General features: G+C 44.7%; 1 protein-coding gene across 1 annotated transcript in view; it reads left to right on the forward strand.

Annotated features, from left to right (window-relative positions):
* The first annotated feature begins 542 nt into the window (after positions 1–542).
* The window catches only part of LRGUK (leucine rich repeats and guanylate kinase domain containing), a 113,945-nt gene continuing 96,843 nt past the window's right edge, over positions 543–17,644 (forward strand). The window contains exons 1-4 of the mRNA XM_070425050.1: positions 543–860; positions 7,540–7,647; positions 10,435–10,516; positions 14,109–14,209. Coding sequence (XP_070281151.1) covers positions 543–860; positions 7,540–7,647; positions 10,435–10,516; positions 14,109–14,209 — 609 coding nt within the window. The remainder of the gene's footprint in view (positions 861–7,539; positions 7,648–10,434; positions 10,517–14,108; positions 14,210–17,644) is intronic.

Genomic DNA, 17,644 nt, shown 5'->3' on the forward strand with positions numbered 1-17,644 from the left:
GAAGCCACGCCTTTTATTTCATTTATGCAGACCCCATCTCCTAACACCATGCTCTGCATAGTGTAAAATTTCAGCATTATTAGCTTTTCAACAGAGGGTGTTAGAGAAACATCTAACATTTCCAAAGTTCGACTCTGCGAAAAGAGCCTTCGTGGATGAAACAGGATGGGGCTCACAGGTGATCTTACCGTGGGATGAAAAATCTTTAAGAGGGGTTTCCAGGTCCAGAGAAAACAGTTGGACACAAAGAAAATGGGTGTGTGAAAAAGAGGTGAAAACGAGAAAGACAAACAAGAAGAAACAAAGCCAGAGACTGAATGCACTAAAAGCGGGGGGGGGGGGGGGGGGGTGGGGGGGAGGAAGAAGGGGAGAAAGAAGAGAAGACGACGACCACGGGGCAGACCAAAAGAAAAGAAAGGCGCGTGCCACCTGTGGCGCTGACTCAAAGCTAGGACTCTGGATGGGGGAAGACTACAGCCCCCAGAATCCCTTGCGGTGCCCCTACCCCAGTGTCAGTCTCTTAGGCAACCCAGGTAAACAAGATGGCGACCTCCGGGGGAGATCCCCAGAGAAGGAAAGCTACCTCTCTCCCAGGAGGCTCGAGCGGTTCAAGAGGTGGAGCCCCGCCGGCAGTGGTTCGCCCAGAAAAAAAACTCTGGTCTTCATTTCCCACGGCGCAGAGGCTGGTGAATTCTTACAAAGCCTCCACCTCCTCCTTCCTGCTCCAGCACATCATTCACCGCTATCCGGAGTCGGACCCAGAGCTGGAGGAATCCGAGGGCGAGGGCGAGGGCGTGGGCGTGAACGAGGAGCGAATGGATTCCGAGGCGTCCTCAGAGTCCGAGCTGCTGAATTTGGAGGTGTGCCTTCCCCCCACCGCTCACCACCTCTCTCCTTCCTCCAGCCGTGGGACCTGCTGCTTCTGCGGCAGCTCCCCACGCGCCCCTCGTTAGTCCTGACCACTTCGAGGCTTCCCCTGTCTTCTTCCCGTTTCAGTTATCACCCACCCCTTACGGAAATATTTCCCAGTTTCTCCTTTAGTTTCATTAGCACACTTGGTTTCTTAAGAGTCAAATTATGCAGCGTCGTTATGAAAAATTGCTATTTATATGGGACTTAAGACTTCAACTCTGTTAAAATTATACCTTGACAAGCTTGTGAATACGTAGAGTTCGGCCTTGACATCCCCTGCACCCTTTCCCCGGGAATTTGAAGTACTCCAATGCTCTCCCCCACTTCTAGTCCCTTCGTCGTCTTTGCCCTACTAGGGGTTTGTTTGTTTATTTATTTATTTGAAATAATTTGAGAAGTGCTTCCTCAAACAATACGTGACTTACAAGTTTAATATATTACTTCTGCCAGGTGTATCTGACACATTATCAAGCAACACACACACACACACACACACACACACACACACACACACCTCACTTTGGGAGTGTTTTAGGATGTAGAGATGGTTCCCAACATTCCCATTGACATTGCCTGGGGTGGTGGCTTTGCCTTGTACATTATACAAATTCACATTAATAGATACCTATTCTAAACACCACTCACATCCACTCCTTTCTTACACTTATCATCCTGCTTCCTTCTTAGCCCATTATTTGTCTTCTGTCCCTTTCTACTTCTCATCACACCACTTCCTTATCTTGGCTTCTAATATGTTATTTGTTTTCTTAAAAAAATACAAATTGACTGGAATTCTTTTCAATGAACTGTTATGTTCTCTTCTTTGTCCTGCTGCCAGGAAACTCAAATCAATATTTTTCTTACTTTCAATCGTTTTTCTTGAGATAGGTTTTTCTCTCCTCTTTTCTCTTCCTTTGTAGTATAAATTACCTCAAATTCTTTTCAGAAGTAGATACTGGTATGATGCAGAGAAATAGAATGATTCCAATGTCCCCATTCTGTGATATTCTTCTCTCTTCCCCTCTTCACACCTTTCCCTAGTCACCTTTCCTCCTTGAAGCCAAACATGCTTCTCTTTGCATGCCCGTTCTGTTTCTCAAACTCTTTTCATTAGTCTTATCTCTTCTTATTTTCCCCTCAGTAACTTGCATTGTCTTCTGTTACTCTGATGCTACCACTAACCACTTACACTTTACCCCACTTGGGTTCCCTTCCTTTGTAATGTCCTTTTGGTCACTCTCAAAATTTGGCTCATTTTTTCCACCTCCATTTTGTCTTTCCTGTTCTTCTACCTCCTTTTACAGGGGCTAGTTACACATTAGTTTTGCTTAAAATAGATTATAGGAAATTATTCCTTATTTGTTCATCTTTTTATTTACTTTGCAACCTTTAACAGTGACTATTGCAAAATGGATACAGTGTTTTTACAATTTCGAGATGTTTGTATGGTTTCCACCAGCTTCCACCCCAGAGGAATTCACAAATGAATCACCAGTTCATTTTATTATTCTAATTAACACATGCTCTTAAGCTATGAGGCTCATTAGTACCATTGTTAATCCATCTTCAGTATGCCATTAACAAACCAGAGAAAGGGATGACTTGAACTAGTTATTCCTTTTTGGCTTATAGGATGTATGTGGGAAAAGTTTATTAGTTCTTCCATTTACATTCTAAATATTAATATTTACTTTGTGTTTTCACATTATATGTTAGCTTTTTATAGTATCTCATAAGTTTTAATATACTGAACTGTCAAGCTTAAAAGGACTTATTTGAACTTTTATGTTTAGTGATTTATCTTCCATGTCTTAGCCTAGTTAAGATTTGTAATGCCACGGTGGTCACAGTGATTACTGAGTGCCTGTAATGCAATTAGCCTCAAACCTCCGAAGCCCTCATGGACTTGACGGAGATAGTGCAGGCCAGCTGTTCAGAATACTGTGGTTGGTTCCTGTAAAGCCTTTTGTTAGCTGTGAGATTTTGAGCAAGTTACTTTACCTCTCTCTGTCTCATCTGGAATATGTGAATTATAATAAAACCTACTTCAAAGGAGAATTGTGAGAATTAAATGAGATTCCACATGTAAAATACTTAGTATACTATACTACTTATACTGTTACTAACACAAATAATACTTGCATGTTTTTATGTGCTAACTACAGCCCATTAAGTGATTTAATTAATGTAGACTTCATTGAACAAACATTAATTGAATGATTGCTATGTAGGAAGCGCTCTTTGACTATAAGGGGCAAAAGAAGAGTCTGGGCCCCTCTATGTGTCTGATGCATGAAAACCACTCTTTTCCAGTGACGACTGTAGGTAACAGTGCCTCCTCCTGGATTGTTGTGAACCTCAAATTTAATGAGAAACTATGTTGAAGTCCTTAATATAGTGTCTGATACAGAGTAGGCTCTCACAAATTTTAGATGTAATACCAATAGCAACAGTAATGATAGAAGATGGTGAGAACATGATTGAGGACATACATGGTCCCTCTCAAGGTGAGATAAGAATGTGAGTAAATCATACCTATGCATTATGTGAAGCCTTATGTACTCTGCTGTGTACAGATGACAGCCGGGTTGTGGGGATCATGGGAGACTTTAAGGAAAGTAGACCCTTGTCTGGGTGGAGAGGTGGTGTGTGGGCAGGCAGAGGGCAGCTTTTCCTACTGATGGATGATAGGTGAGAGCAGAACAGGCGGCTGAGGTGCTGGCCAGCTTGTGGAGAGCTCTGATGGCCGAGTGGGATTCGTTTAGAAGCAGGGAGGCCGGTGAGAAGACTCCTGTAACATCTATGGAGGAGAGACAAGAGGCTGCATTCAGGCAGTGGAAGTGGAAATGGAAAGGAAGGTAAAGATGAAAACGTGTAACGTTTTTGAGATGGGAAAGTTACTGATTGAATGTAATAAGCCTAGGAAGCCTGCTAGGTCTATGGCATGGTCTGGGATGGGGGTGGGGATGTTAAGGCCATTAACCACAGTAAGAAACAGGAACAGATAGAGCTGTGTAGTAAGGAGTTGGATATACTAGTCACATGACTGGAATCAGGGACACGGACTTGGAGTAGAAGACCAGGAATCATCTGCATTGGCGTCTGTGTGATCAGCCAGGAAGGAAGAGGAGAGGACGGCCAAGCATAGAACCCTGGGGTACAGGTATTTAAGTAGCCGGCAGATGAGGAGGGTTTAGGGAAGGAAACTGGAAAGAAGAGCTGTGTGTGCCCGGCCAGTGAGGCTCAGTGATTGAGCATCCACCCATGAACCAGGAGGTCAGGGTTGTGGGCTTGATCCCCAGTAGGGGGCGTGCAGGAGGCAGCCACTCAATGATTCCCTCTCATCATTGATGTTTCTCTCTCTCCCTCTCCCTTCCTTTCTCTGAAATTAATACAAATGGATGGAAGGAAGGAAGGGAGGGAGGGAGGGCTGTGTAATAGGGAAGCCAAGGCAAGGAAGAGTCTTGAGGAACAGGAATATTGTTGCTGCCATTATGTTAAGTGGGAAGAGGCCTAAAAAGTGCTTCTTAGCTGTGCCTACCTGAGGCCCATGTGCTTTTGTGATGTGGTGAAGGCAGAGCCTAACCGTAGTGAGCTGAAGAGCGAATTGGAGGGGAGGAAGGGGAGCTGAAGGATAAAAATGCAACCCTGGAGGAGCTTGGTGATCAAGGAAGACGGTAGCTCCAGATACGGAACATAAGCAGGGCTGAAGGGAGCCCTCTTAGGACAGAAGAGACTCACAACTTGTATAGCTGGAGAGGGACAGTGGAGAGTGACTGCGTGAAATCGCAGGCAAAAGAGGGCAAAGTGGATGGTCCCTGAGCCAAGTCCCTGAGGAAACGGAGGGAGTGGGACCCTGAACGTGGAGAAGGAGCAGGCTTACCTGAGACCCAAGTGAGCAGCATTCGGGCAGGTGCAGAACATTGAGGGCGTTCGTGTCTGGTTGTTTCTACTTTGCCAAAGGAGTGGCGGCACTGGGCAGCTTGAGGAGAGGGTGGACTCTGCACAAAGTGGGGAGCTGAAAGGCAGCTGATAAAGAGTGGGAGACGGCTAACAGCCCTGAGGCCCAGCCACAAGTTGGCTGTAAAGCGGCACCAGAGTGCATGGTGGTGGGGCCTTTCCCAGCCCTCTCAGCAGACCAAGGGGAGAGTGGGGTCGTTAATTCTTCAACTTACGTTTGTACCAGGCACTGAACTGCCCCCTCCCCACCTTATGCTTCAGCTGTGGAACTCTTTGTAGTTTCCCCAATGGGCCATGCACGCCTTTGCCATAGGGATGTCCATGCCTCCCTCTCTGCCTGCACTGTCCTTCTTGGCCCTCTTTTCTGCCCCTTCTTCCCCTTTTCCAGAACAACTCACAACTTTGGGCCTCAACTTAATTGCTCTCTCCCCAAGGAAGCCTTTGCTACTCTCCTGCTCCCCACTAGACCTGACTAAAAGGGGCGCCCTGTTTACCTCTAGTGTCATATTTATCCAAGTCCTGAAATTGCTTGTGTCCTTGTCCGGCATGTGATGAGCATGACACAATCCCTGCACAGTGCTCAATTGTGAACTTGCTCCAGGCGTGGGTATGTATGTGGCCATTGCAACCAGGGGGCCAGGAGTCAGAGAGTTGAGAGTAGAGACATTGAAACTGCTCATGGGATACCCAGTAGGGAAAGAAGCACAGTCAGGAGGGGACAGGTAGACCCTGAGAAGGGAAGGATGAACGGACTGGAAATCGTGTTGTGAACCAAGAACAAGTCCAGTGGGTGTTGGAAAGGTTGAAGGTAGGCACCTGTAGGATCAGGGAGTAATGGAATACTGGGTTTGAGGTGTCTAGGGTGGAGCAGTTTAGACTGGTGACCAGGCCAGAGTGAGTGCCTAAAGTTGGAAGGAGATCAATTTTAAGTTGTCCGAAGTTGAGAGAGCAAAGAAATGTGTGTGTGTGCATGTGCTCAGAGTGCAAGGCGTGCTGAATGGCCATCCTTGGAGACTCTGATGCCGCCCAAGATAGAGACAGGACATAAAAGGACTGAAAATGACCAAAGACCAGAAGGCAAAGGCGTGCTCCTGACCAATGGCAGGAACCTCAAAGGAGGTGTGAGGGCGTTGCTGGGGAGTCTTGCCTGGGGGTCCTGGGAAAATGCTGAGAGTATGGCAGGTCTCCGTATCAGTGGCTACAGACATTCAAGAGGTACAACATCTTCTCTTAGCCAGGAAGTGGAGGGGCTGGGTCAGGTAAACTTCAGAGGTTTAGGTGGAAAGTTTTGGAAGGAAGGTAACACGCCCACCTTGATCCCTTCCCAGGCCTTTTATAAGAAATTGAAACTTTATTTGGAAAAGTAAATGCCTTTCCCCATTCTGTGCATAGGCTGATTGGCATGGATGAAGGAAACATGCCGATGTGGGATTTCTGACTGCATCGATTAGTAGTAACAACTGTCATTTATTGGAAACACTTGCTATATTCTAGCCATTCTCCCCAAAACATTAAGAGAAGGTAATAATGTTTCTTACTTATAGATGAAGAATGTGAGGCTGAGAGAAAACTTTATCTGCCTGAAGTCATATATCCACAATGGCAGATCCCGGGTTTAACCAAGCCTGCCCAGCCCCGGAGCCTGTGGGCTATCTCCGTGTGAGCGATACTTGCTTCCCTGGGTTAGTGCAAATTTGGGAGAAAGAAAATCCTTACAGTAGCACCAGCCGACGTACTTATGTCCTCAGTACCAGGATTAACATGGAAAACCTGGAAAGACATTTTGCCGTCACAGTCTGTATGCCAGTTATGCTTAGTTATTTGGTTCTGACTGATGTGATTTCTGTATGATGTGTCCTCGTGCTGATGCTAGTGATAATGCGCAGATCATTACAGAGTTGAAGGCAGCACTGACCACCTGTTACCTCTTCTTTATGTCACTACTGAGGAAAGAGCATGTTGGGCCACCACTGGCCCCTGGATGTCTACAGACCCCTTTATGGAAATGATTACTACCCTTTTAATAAATCTGGAAAACTGTATGAATCCAGCAAAATTAGCCAATAGGAAGCTGACAGAAGACCTGTTTTCTCCAGCAAGAATACCAGATTTAGCAAAGTCATGGCCTTAATTTGATGTAACCGGCCTTCAGGGGGTGGGCAGGCAGTCAGGTGTACCAGTGAGAATGGCCCTGGGGTTGGAAAGATGTGGGTTCGTGTTTTGGCTCCGTCACAGACTAGCTATGCAGTTTCGGGCAAATTAACCTCCGTAAGCCTTCTTTATCTGTGAAATGGAGCTAAGAGTACCTACCTGGGGGTGCAGGAGGATTAAATGAGTTGATCCATCGAGAGTTCTTGGCACGGTGCTCCATCAGTGTAACTGTCACCATTAATGTTGGTGTGCCTATGGTGCTCATTCCACTTGGCATACCTAATGCCAGTGACCACCTGAAAATTAAGCAGCCGTGAAAACAATGACTTGATAGATATTGGTGTAAACAACTGTAATCTGTGTCTTCCACACAGAATTTTGGGGGGGACTGGTAAATCTTGGAGTGCTCAGCTCCTGGATATGTCACATACTGAGTAAGTGCCAGATTAGACGGATGGCTTGTTTCTTTGTAATGGAAGTCCTCTTTGTCCACCTCTCCCGATTTTTTTTTTGCAGGGTGAGTTTGATGGGGTCCTGAGAGAGGAGGCTGTGGCTGAGGCACTCTACCAGTTGGGACGCTCCGGTTCCGGGACCGAGCAGGTCTTCCTCAACCTAACTTTATCGGTGAGTGTGACAACATCGCCATTGCCTGGCTGCATCTTGACACGGGTTGGAAGAGCGGGTTTTCAACGTGTGGGTCGTGACCCCTTTGGGGGTCGAAATGACCCTTTCACAGGGGTCGCCTAAGACCATCGGAAAACACATATATAATTACATATTGTTTTTGTGATTAATCATTATGCTTTAATTATGTTCAATTTGTAACAATGAAAATACATCCTGCATATCAGCTATTTACATTATGATTCATAACAGTAGCAAAATTACAGTTATGAAGTAGCAACGAAAATAATGTTATGGTTGGGGGTCACCACAACATGAGGAACTGTATTGAAGAGTTGCGGCATTAGGAAGGTTGAGAACCACTGGGTTGGACTATTTCCATTTTTTTTCTGATACCCATAGCTTTTGTGGTGGTCCCACGTCTCAGTCGCATTTGTTGGAGATTGGTGATAAAAGTTATTTATGTAAATGTTAGACATCAAAGAATCCTGGCCAGTTCCACAATCAGCTTCTCAAATTCCTTTGTTTCATTCCCTTCGGAGCCTATGTCTTTCATCTTAAGTAGTCTATTTTATAGCAATCAATGCCTTCTTTCCAGAAGGTTGAATTTGATTCTATAAAACTAATCAAAAACTCTTTAAGAATTTTCTCTCTGATCAGGACTATAATTTATATCTGAATCCATGGGAACAAAGGGTTTTGGTATTGACTTTCCCCCCTAGTATGTCAAGAAATAAGTAGCTGTGAGCAGTCTCTCACTTTCCTAAAGATACCTATTATTGTGAACAAGTGTATTGTTATTCGTCAATTTTCAAGATTTCGATGCTAGTCACAGTGCAGCACAGAATCTGGGCTGGGTTTTCTCAGACGAGCAGAATCCGTGGAGGACTCCAGTTTCTTTCCCTTGTTTTTCTACAGTCCTAGGCAAACAGTACATCTTTGTGCTTCCTTGTATGGTAAAGCATTAGTATTCCTTGAGTAGATGCAGATACGTAGTTGAAAACGCACACTGAAATTTTGCTATGGCACCAAAATTTGGCCCAAGTGTATAAATTCATCGTAATGCTGTTCTGTCTTGGGTTTGAACTAGTAAACCAGGGGTCCTCAAACTACGGCCCACAGGCCACATGCAAATACAAATATTGTATTTGTTCCCGTTTTGTTTTTTTACTTCAAAATAAGATATGTGCAGTGTGCATAGGAATTTGTTCATAGCTTTTTTTTAAACTATAGTCCGGCCCTCCAACGGTCTGAGGGACAGTGAACTGGCCCCTGTTTAAAAAGTTTGAGGACCCCTGTAGTAAACTATCCGAGAAACGTTAAGCTCTTTTCACCCACGCTGGCTCCATGGCATGTCCTGTGAGAACAGCATATGAAGGCTCTCATCTTTTCCTGTTTTCACCTTATACCATTTTATGGATGACTCAGCCGGCCGGGCAACCACATACAGGGAGCACCCTGTGTGAATTGCACTGTGTAGGCCCTGGAATGGTGGATGATTCCAGCAGCCAATACATCCCACACAAGTCCCTTGCGATCAATATTCCACTTAGGTACGCAGCACAATGCCTTAAATCGATCTACCAAAAAAAGCAATTCTTTAAATCTTATTTCAGCCAGATGGACTGAAGCTTAACTTGCTTTGCCACTGACCTCCTTACATGTGAGATATTATGTGTTAAATTACTTTGCCTTCATAACCTGTCTTTACTGAATACATTGTCTTAGGGTTGCCTGGTTTAGTGATTCCCGTCCCCTGCCCGCCCCAATATCTTACCAGTAGGAATGTTACACGTTATTTTTTACTTTCTGTTATTACTTGTGTATGTAGGTTCTCTTCTACCAGAGTCATACTTTTCTTAAGGACACAATATGGCTCTGTTTCATTATTGTATTTCTCATCATGGCAAGCATAATGCCTTCTACACAGTAGGGTTTCAGTAGATAGTTATTGATTACCGTTCTAGTGGCCTCTATTGAACACTATTATTATTGTAGTTGAGAACTTACGTATGATGACACGTCAGTGGTCGGCTTTTTCTGACTCCGATGTCACAACACCAACCAGGGACATGAGTCTCTGTTCCAAGGGGCCGAACACCCCTCCAGCCCCTGTCAGTTCACTAGAAGCGGGATGTCATGGAGGGAATGTTAGTGAAGGACTCAGGAGACTTGGATCTGCTTCGCTCCCACCAACTTGCTATGCGATTTGAGGCTATTTACACTCCTCTCTGTACCTCACATTCCTCATCTCTAAATTGGGAGCGCTCTGCCCTGGGGATCCCACAGGTTTGTCTGATCAGAGGAGGTTATTGTGGGAGAATGGAAAAGGATCCCTGTGAGAATGTGGGCGTGTTGTGGTTAATGATCTCCTGATGAGGTGTGAACTCTCTTTAATGTGCCATTTAAATTCCAGGCATCGGCTTTTTCTTCAGCCAGATCAAGGCTGTGGCTTTATTATTCGTACATGTTTCTTACTATAAAACTCTGCTCAAAAGGTCTTCGTGGCACTGCCTTCATTTGCCTTTTCGTGTTGTATTTGTTCTTGCTAACAACACTAATTTTCTACGCTATTATTTTCTTCAGAGGAATGCATTTTTCAATGGGGCTTGTAGTCTGTTTTGGGTCCTATTAGCACTAGGCTTCAGATTTTCCCCCTCTCACTTCTTCTCTATTTTATGAAAGGAACTCCGGATTTCTTTCGACAACTGCTATTTCTAGACGTTGTGAGAAGGCTGAGTACTAACTATGAAAGCAACTAAAGTCCTTTACCTTTTATTTTCTCAGGGTTCTGACTTGATTGACATTAGCATCCTCTGCGGATATGTCCACCTACAGAAGCTGGATCTCTCAGTAAATAAAATTGGAGGTATGTCATTGTCATTCTAGGCATCGCTGAATCATTTCAGAAGTTCAGTTTTGCAGTAGGTGATATAGTTTAATACTGCAAAACTTGATACAGATGCTACTGTGGGTCAATGTACACATCGACCCAAGGCTCTCCATGTAAAAAGGCACCCATGGCCGATGACTGTGGTAATATGCTGTGGGTGAGGGTCTCAGATGGAAGGTTTGCTTTTTCCTTTTAAGAGAGGGATGATTCTCTAACACTTCCTGAATGTCCCACGATTCCCTTTTCCTTCTCTGTTTTAGTTTATTCAGTGTAGATGAATTCGCTTTTATTTTTTTCCTTTAATGGTTCTTTCCTTTATTTTGCGCTTGCAGCAACAACATTTTAGTACTGGCCATCTACCTCTGTTCTTATTTGAGCACAGAGATTCTCAAATTAATTTTTTCCTCTATTTTTGCTGTCTCTATATTTAGTTGATTCTTAAACTCTCAACTTTGACATTAGAAGGTCTATATGACCTATTTGTTGTGACGCCTTGTTCACATTTCACGAAATTAGTTACATTTCCTTGAAAGCTTGATCCTTGTTTCTAATTGTCTGATCTTATTTGAAGCTACAATTTCTTTTCCTCAGACTTCTAAGGAAGGAAGCGAATCCTCATTTCTGCCTTGCTTTCTTCTCTGATAATCATTCTACTCTTCTTTAGTTTGTCTTTCTGTCACAATTAAATGTTGCTGATTAGGTCTTCTCTGGCTCATTTTAAGTAGTGTGTTTTTTTAACCTTATATGACTGCAATAATTAAAATCCACTTTTATTTCAATGGCTAAGAAATATTCTAGCATATTTTTTCTTAAAATGCTACTGTTTTGAAAGACACCCCCCTACCCCCAGTTTTATAAAACTTTATTATGAAAAAGTACAAACGTGAACAAGTAGAGGGACCATTGTCATGAATAATCAGGTTCAGCAATTTCCAGCCATGGCCTATCTTTTTTTTCAAAAAGTATATGGTACTTTAAAATATATATATATATATATTAGAGAGAGGAAGGCAAAGGAAAAGAGAGATAGAAACACTGATGAGAGAAAAACATTGGCTGCTTCCTGCATGCCTTCCACAACTGGTGCCCTGACAGGGAATTGAACCGTGACCACTGAGCCACATCGGCTGGGCCCGTGGCCTATCTTGCTTCCTCTATGCCTCCCTGCCCCGCTCCCAGGATTATTTCAAAGCAAATCTCAGATACCATAGCATCAGAAAGACTTTTTTAGTGTTGCTGGCAGGCGCTCGTCCCGCACCCCCACAGGTTGGTTTCGTTTCCTGGGTAAGGAATTGCAGAGTGGTGGCGGCTTCCAGGTGCTAGAGCTGGGGGAGGGGGAGAAGGCGTGGTATCGCTTGCGCAAGGAGCCTACACTTGCCAATGAAGCTTTCCTTTGGGATCAGTCTCCTTTCATCTTTAAGGCCTGTTTTATTAGCTCATCCTGTGTTTGAGAACCTACTGTGTGTAAAGTACAGTCGATTTTTTTTAAAAAATATATTTTATTGATTTTTTACAGAGAGAAAGGGAGAGAGATAGAGAGTTAGAAACATCGTTCAGTTGCCTCCTGCACATCTCCTACTGGGGATGTGCCCGCAACCAAGATACATGCCCTTGACCGGAATCGAACCTGGGACCTTTCAGTCCGCAGGCCGACACTCTATCCACTGAGCCAAACCAGTTTCGGCAGTTGATTTTTCTTTTTGTGAGGACAGTGTTACTGATGAATTGGAGCAGACCAATCTCAGTCTGCATCTGAATCACCTGGGGTGTGGAAGTGGGGCGTGGAGGTGGGGGCTGATCAAACACAGGTGGCTGTGCCCCACCCTCAGAGCTTCAGGTTCAGATCCAGGGTGGGAACTGAGAATTTGCATTTCTAGGTAGTTCCCTAGTGAAGCTGGTCAGGACCACACTTTGAGAACCAGGGATGTAGACTTGAGGTGCTCCTGCCATCTGGTGGTCGTGGAGGTCCCTACACCGAGTAAGGGATTAACCGGTTTGAAGACGTTAGAAACCCAGCAACCCAGACCATGAACTTCTCTGTCAGTGACTGGAAAGCATTGTCTGTCTGGTCTGCACAGTATGAAATGTACCTGCTACCTCTTCATCGCCATCTAAGTGGTAGCTGCTGCTGCTGCTGCTTCAAGACAGAACTCAGTGGCACAGCCCTTACCGGCCACAGAAAGGTCAGCTGAAGTTAGTGGGGGGCTGGTGGAAATGAAGAGTTGAGACCACTGCTGACGGACACAGAGCTGAGCTCAGAAGGGACAAGCAGGATAAGCTTGTAAAGCAATGGCAGTTTCCCCTTAGGTGTCTCTCACAGACGGCCTTCCTTGATGCGCTCATTAATTCCCACCAGAGGGTTGATGTTCCGGTGGGTGCCCCTCCCAGAACAATTTCATTTCAACAGACAGGCTGGAGGAAGGGGGTGGTTTTGGCCAGAGAGACGAAGTAGCAGTTGGTGGAGTGCTTCTGGCCTCAGTGGCTGTGACTGGCCCTGTGATCTAGAATGAGAAGAGAGGAGACACTATCACTACCATTTTCAGGTGGAAAAACAAGTTACTGGCAGAGACGGGGCAGCCAGTCCTTATCTCAGGGTTCTTCTGGAGCTGGTTTCTTTCTTTAAAAAACATTTGTATTGATTTCAGAGAGGGAGAGAGAGAGAGAAGCATCAATGATGGAGAGAATCATTGATCAGCTGCCTCCTGCACACCCCCTACTGGGCATCGAGCCTGAAACCTGGGCATGTGCCCTGACCGGGAATCGAACCATGACCTCCTGGTTCATAAGTCGATGCTCAACCACTGAGCCATGCTGGCTGGGCCTGAGCTGGTTTCTTATTTCTCCTCCTGTCCAGAACCATGTCTGCTGTGAAGCGGCCGCAAAACACAACACAATACTTCATTTCTTATGTTTGACATGTAACTTCATTAGGACGAATATCAGCACCACAGTCCTTTACTTAGTACTCAAGGCTCAGAATATTTGCTTGGGATAAAATGCAGAACTCACATACATTTGAGCCAATCCAGAGTCAACGTAAAATAATAGCAATCATTTAAATTGCTTCAAATAATTAATTAGATTTAGGATTGAGTCCAAATAAAACAAAATTTGTAGCATAGAAAGTTCTCTCATTGTGGCATGTTCAGTCTTTCTGAAAGGAACTAATTCAGTTACTTAGGGGCCAATTATCGAGAGGATTATCTGGGCTTTAACTTCCTGTCCTCTCCTCCCTGGCTGGCAGTTTCTGAAGATGTGACTGTTAGAGTGAGCCGGGACCCTGAGGAGGCCTGTTCACTGTTAGGTGGCTGTCCTGGGACAAGTTGGGGAGGGCGTGGGGGCCCCTGGGAGAAGGTTCAGTGACTGGCTCAGGGAGAGTGTTTGGTGCGTGTGCACGTGTGTGTGTATGTGTGTGTGTTTCACACATCCTATTCATTTCACTCATCTGGATGTGCTTGTATCTGGTATAATTAAAAAATGTTCTTATGTAACATATGCTGTTTTTAACGACTTTGTCCAGTTTTTGTTTTATTGGCTTACCTTATTGTGTATTTCTTTTTCTCCCCAGATTTGTCTTGTGTGAGTTATATGCCGTATCTTCTAGAACTTAATGCTTCTCAAAATAAACTGACCTCATTCTTCAATTTCAAGCCACCCAAAAATCTCAAGGTAGACTTGACTCATACACCAATTCCGTATGTTAACTTGTTTGCAAAATACACTAATAAGAAAATGTCACTAAAATAGGATATTCCGAGGATAAGAGGGAGGGTAAATAGTGTAAGGATTTGAAGTGAAATAAGAGGGAGAGGCTTTATGCATCATTTATTTTGGAAAAGGGAGATGGTTTGTCAATGCAGCATGTTTATAGGAAGTTGTGCTGAAACCTAGTGTTCACGTCAAAGAGCTAGCTTCCTTCTGTTCTCGCTCCCTCATTTAGAGGGAGTGATTGTATGCTTTTATGACAGCAGAATAACTTTACTGTGAAAAATCTGTAAAAATGTCCTGGGGGTTCAGATTTCGCACTCCTTATGGATCCAGCCAGTGGTTCTATAAGGAAGTGGTGGTTTCAGGCCCGGATCCTCACCTCTGCAGCTGCCTTTGCACGTCTGGGGCAGATTAACGCTCTGAGAGCAGTGGTTGCTAGAGCAGCCTGCTCGGCTGTAGGGCCCTGGGTCTCCACCTTCAGTGAGCGCCCAGCTCACCTGGTTCCTGTGGAAATGAGATTCTTCCCTGGAGGTCCTGCGGGTGGGGAGGCGGGTGGGGGGGGGGGGGGACACCTGGGAGGGTGGTTTCCAACACCTTCCAGGTGGTTATTGCTGCCGGTCCATGGGCCACATTAGGCAGAGAGGCCGGGGAGTACTGGCTCCCGAACCTTTCTGCACACTGCAGTCACCTGGGAGTTTTTAAACCTCGGTGTATGGGTCCTGCTGCCAGAGATTCTGATCCAAGTGGCCCAAGGTAATGACGGGACTTTGGGGCTCGAATGTGCTGACAAATTTGGGAGCCAGTGCCTCTGAGCTGGGGACGAGTGTTCCTCTTTTGGACCCAAATATTTAATTTTAAAGTTGTTTTTTAGGAATGGACATCAACTACTGCCTTTTTTAGCTACTGTTTTATTTTATTTACAAACCAAATGAACTTAGACCCAAAGTATTCTGCCAGCGTTTGCACAGATCTGAGATCAAGATCTGACGTCCTTCCTACCCTTCTTATTTTCCTTCGGTGGTTTCACATCACGCCATCTTTATCAGTAGTGGGGTTTTCCCCCTCTGAAATTACAGTGATGCCAGGGTGACATTGCTCTGTCCAAATAGGCCACACGGGGTGCCTGCCTGTGTTGGGCGCGGGACCGAGTCTGCAGGTTATTGGGAGCTGTACTGGCAGAGCTGTTTCCTTGGCCCTCCCTGGCTTGTCCGTGCAGCCCTAAGCCCCGGGGGAAGTCAGTCAGGGCAACAGCGTAAGCCCCGGGGAAGTCAGTCAGGGCAACAGCATGGCCTCGGCCCTGGGAAGTACTTCCTCGGAGTTTCTCCCATTCATACCCTTACCTCACCCTCTCTCAGACTCCACAAATGAACAAAAAAAATCAGAGACCCCACTTTTGTTGTTATTTAGAGCAGTTTTAGGTTCAAGCAGATATAAAGATTTCCCATGTTCCTCCTGCCTCCCCCCGGGCACAGCCTCCCCATGACCCAAGTCCTCCACAGAAGTGGTCCATTTGTTACAGTTGATGAGCCCACATTGACACATCAAGGTCACCCCACGTCCATAGTTTATGTTAGGGTTCCCTCTTGCTGCTGTGCATACTGGGGGTTTGGACAAATGTGTAATGGCATGTACCCCATTATGGCAGATACCCCATCTTTATCGTCCCTGGAGAATAACAGCAAATGCATCAGGCTGCCCGGCGAGGGGCTGTGAGAACTCTGTGTGCACTCGGGAGGCGGGTAACTGGTGTTTTCCACGCATTATCTTATTTAATCCCCCCAACAAGCTGTGAGGCAGCTGGAATGGGCCCATTTCACAGACGAGGACACTGAAGAAAGGTTGAATGACTGATAGTCTTCCCTGGGAGGTGGCAGGGCTGGGATTGACCCTGATGGCTGAGACCCAGAGCCCGTATCTTCCCAGAAAACCAGGCCTGTGTGCAGTGTCCCACCCTCTTGGGCAGCTCTGCCTCCTTCTTGTTATCTCCGAGCCTGTACCACCACCGGAGGGGAGGAGGCTGCCCTTCACTCTGTGTTTCCTGGAATGTTTTGCTCTTAGTAGGTGACGAAGGTGCATTTGACTTGATGGGTATTTCCAAAAAAGCTCTGGGAGCCAGTGGAACTCCCAGCGGGAGTCAGAGCAAGCTCAGCCTTTTAAGGTCTCTCAACAATCCTGATTTTATAGGTGCACGGCGGGCTTAGTCTCCACCCACAGCCCTGACAGGTGTGGTTGGGTAGATGTCACGAGGAGACATGTATGGCACAAGAAATGAAAGGTATTGATGAAAAGTGCCAATTTGAAGTTAGCTCAGACAATTATAAGTTTATTTCTAGTTTATCATTATTACATGGTAGAAATTAACTTAGACCCAAAGAATTCTGCCAGCATTTGCACAAATATCAAATCAATGAAACTCCATTAACATCGTCCCAAACTGACTTCTTCAGTCCTTATATACATTTACATAGTTGGAGTTTGTATATGCTTGAAGTTTTGTGTTCTGATTTTTTAATAAATATATTTTTATTGATTTCATAGAGGAAGGGAGAGGGAGAGGGAGAGGGAGAGAAACATCAATGATGAGTGAGAATCATTGATCCCCTTCCTCCTGCATGCCCCCAACTGGAGATGGAGCCCATACCCCAGGCAAGTGCCCAGAAAGGGAATCGAACTGTGACCTCCTGGTTCATAGTTCAATGCTCAACCACTGAGCCACACCTGCTGGGCTGATTTCTTTTACTTAACACAGTTTAGTTTGCACATTTCTATTCTTCACATGGTTCATACACATGCATTTTACTATCAACTTAATCAGTTTTCTACCCTTGCCACTTGAGTTTTTGCCAGTTTTTCTTTTTTTCAAGAATTCAATATTTAAAGTTTTTAGCACTTACAGTACTTAGTATTTAATGCATTGAATAAATGATCATAGTATATTTTTGGGGGTGGGGTCACTGTTTTAAAGGGTACAAGAAGATAAAAATAGTGCTCAATATATAATTGCTTCATAGTTTTCCATAAAATGGTTATAATATGAAAATTATCAACGAGTGTTTCAACAAAGTTAGGATTTTTTTCATTTTTTAAAGTCATTTTTATTTATTCTTTGTCAGTAGGTGAACAATTAAATGAAGTTACTTAATGTCGTATTTCTGTAATCTCATATTTTTGAGTAGGAACAACTGCTGTTGCTGAAAATGCTTTCCTAAAATAGTCCACTTTGAGAAGGGTGTTATGTTGAAGAGATATGACCTGAGGGATGAATTAGGAAGATTTTTCTGGCATTAAGGGATGACGTGGAGAATATACTGAGATAAAAATAGAAAAGGCAAAGAAAAGAGAAACAAGATATCAGTTTGCTGGGCATTAGAGAATCAGAAAGAAATGGTGGTCAAA

This window comes from Myotis yumanensis, unplaced genomic scaffold, assembly GCF_028538775.1.
Source record: "Myotis yumanensis isolate MYYU_CA2020_CCGP unplaced genomic scaffold, mMyoYum1.0.hap1 SCAF_9, whole genome shotgun sequence".
Classification (NCBI taxonomy): Eukaryota; Metazoa; Chordata; class Mammalia; order Chiroptera; family Vespertilionidae; genus Myotis; species Myotis yumanensis.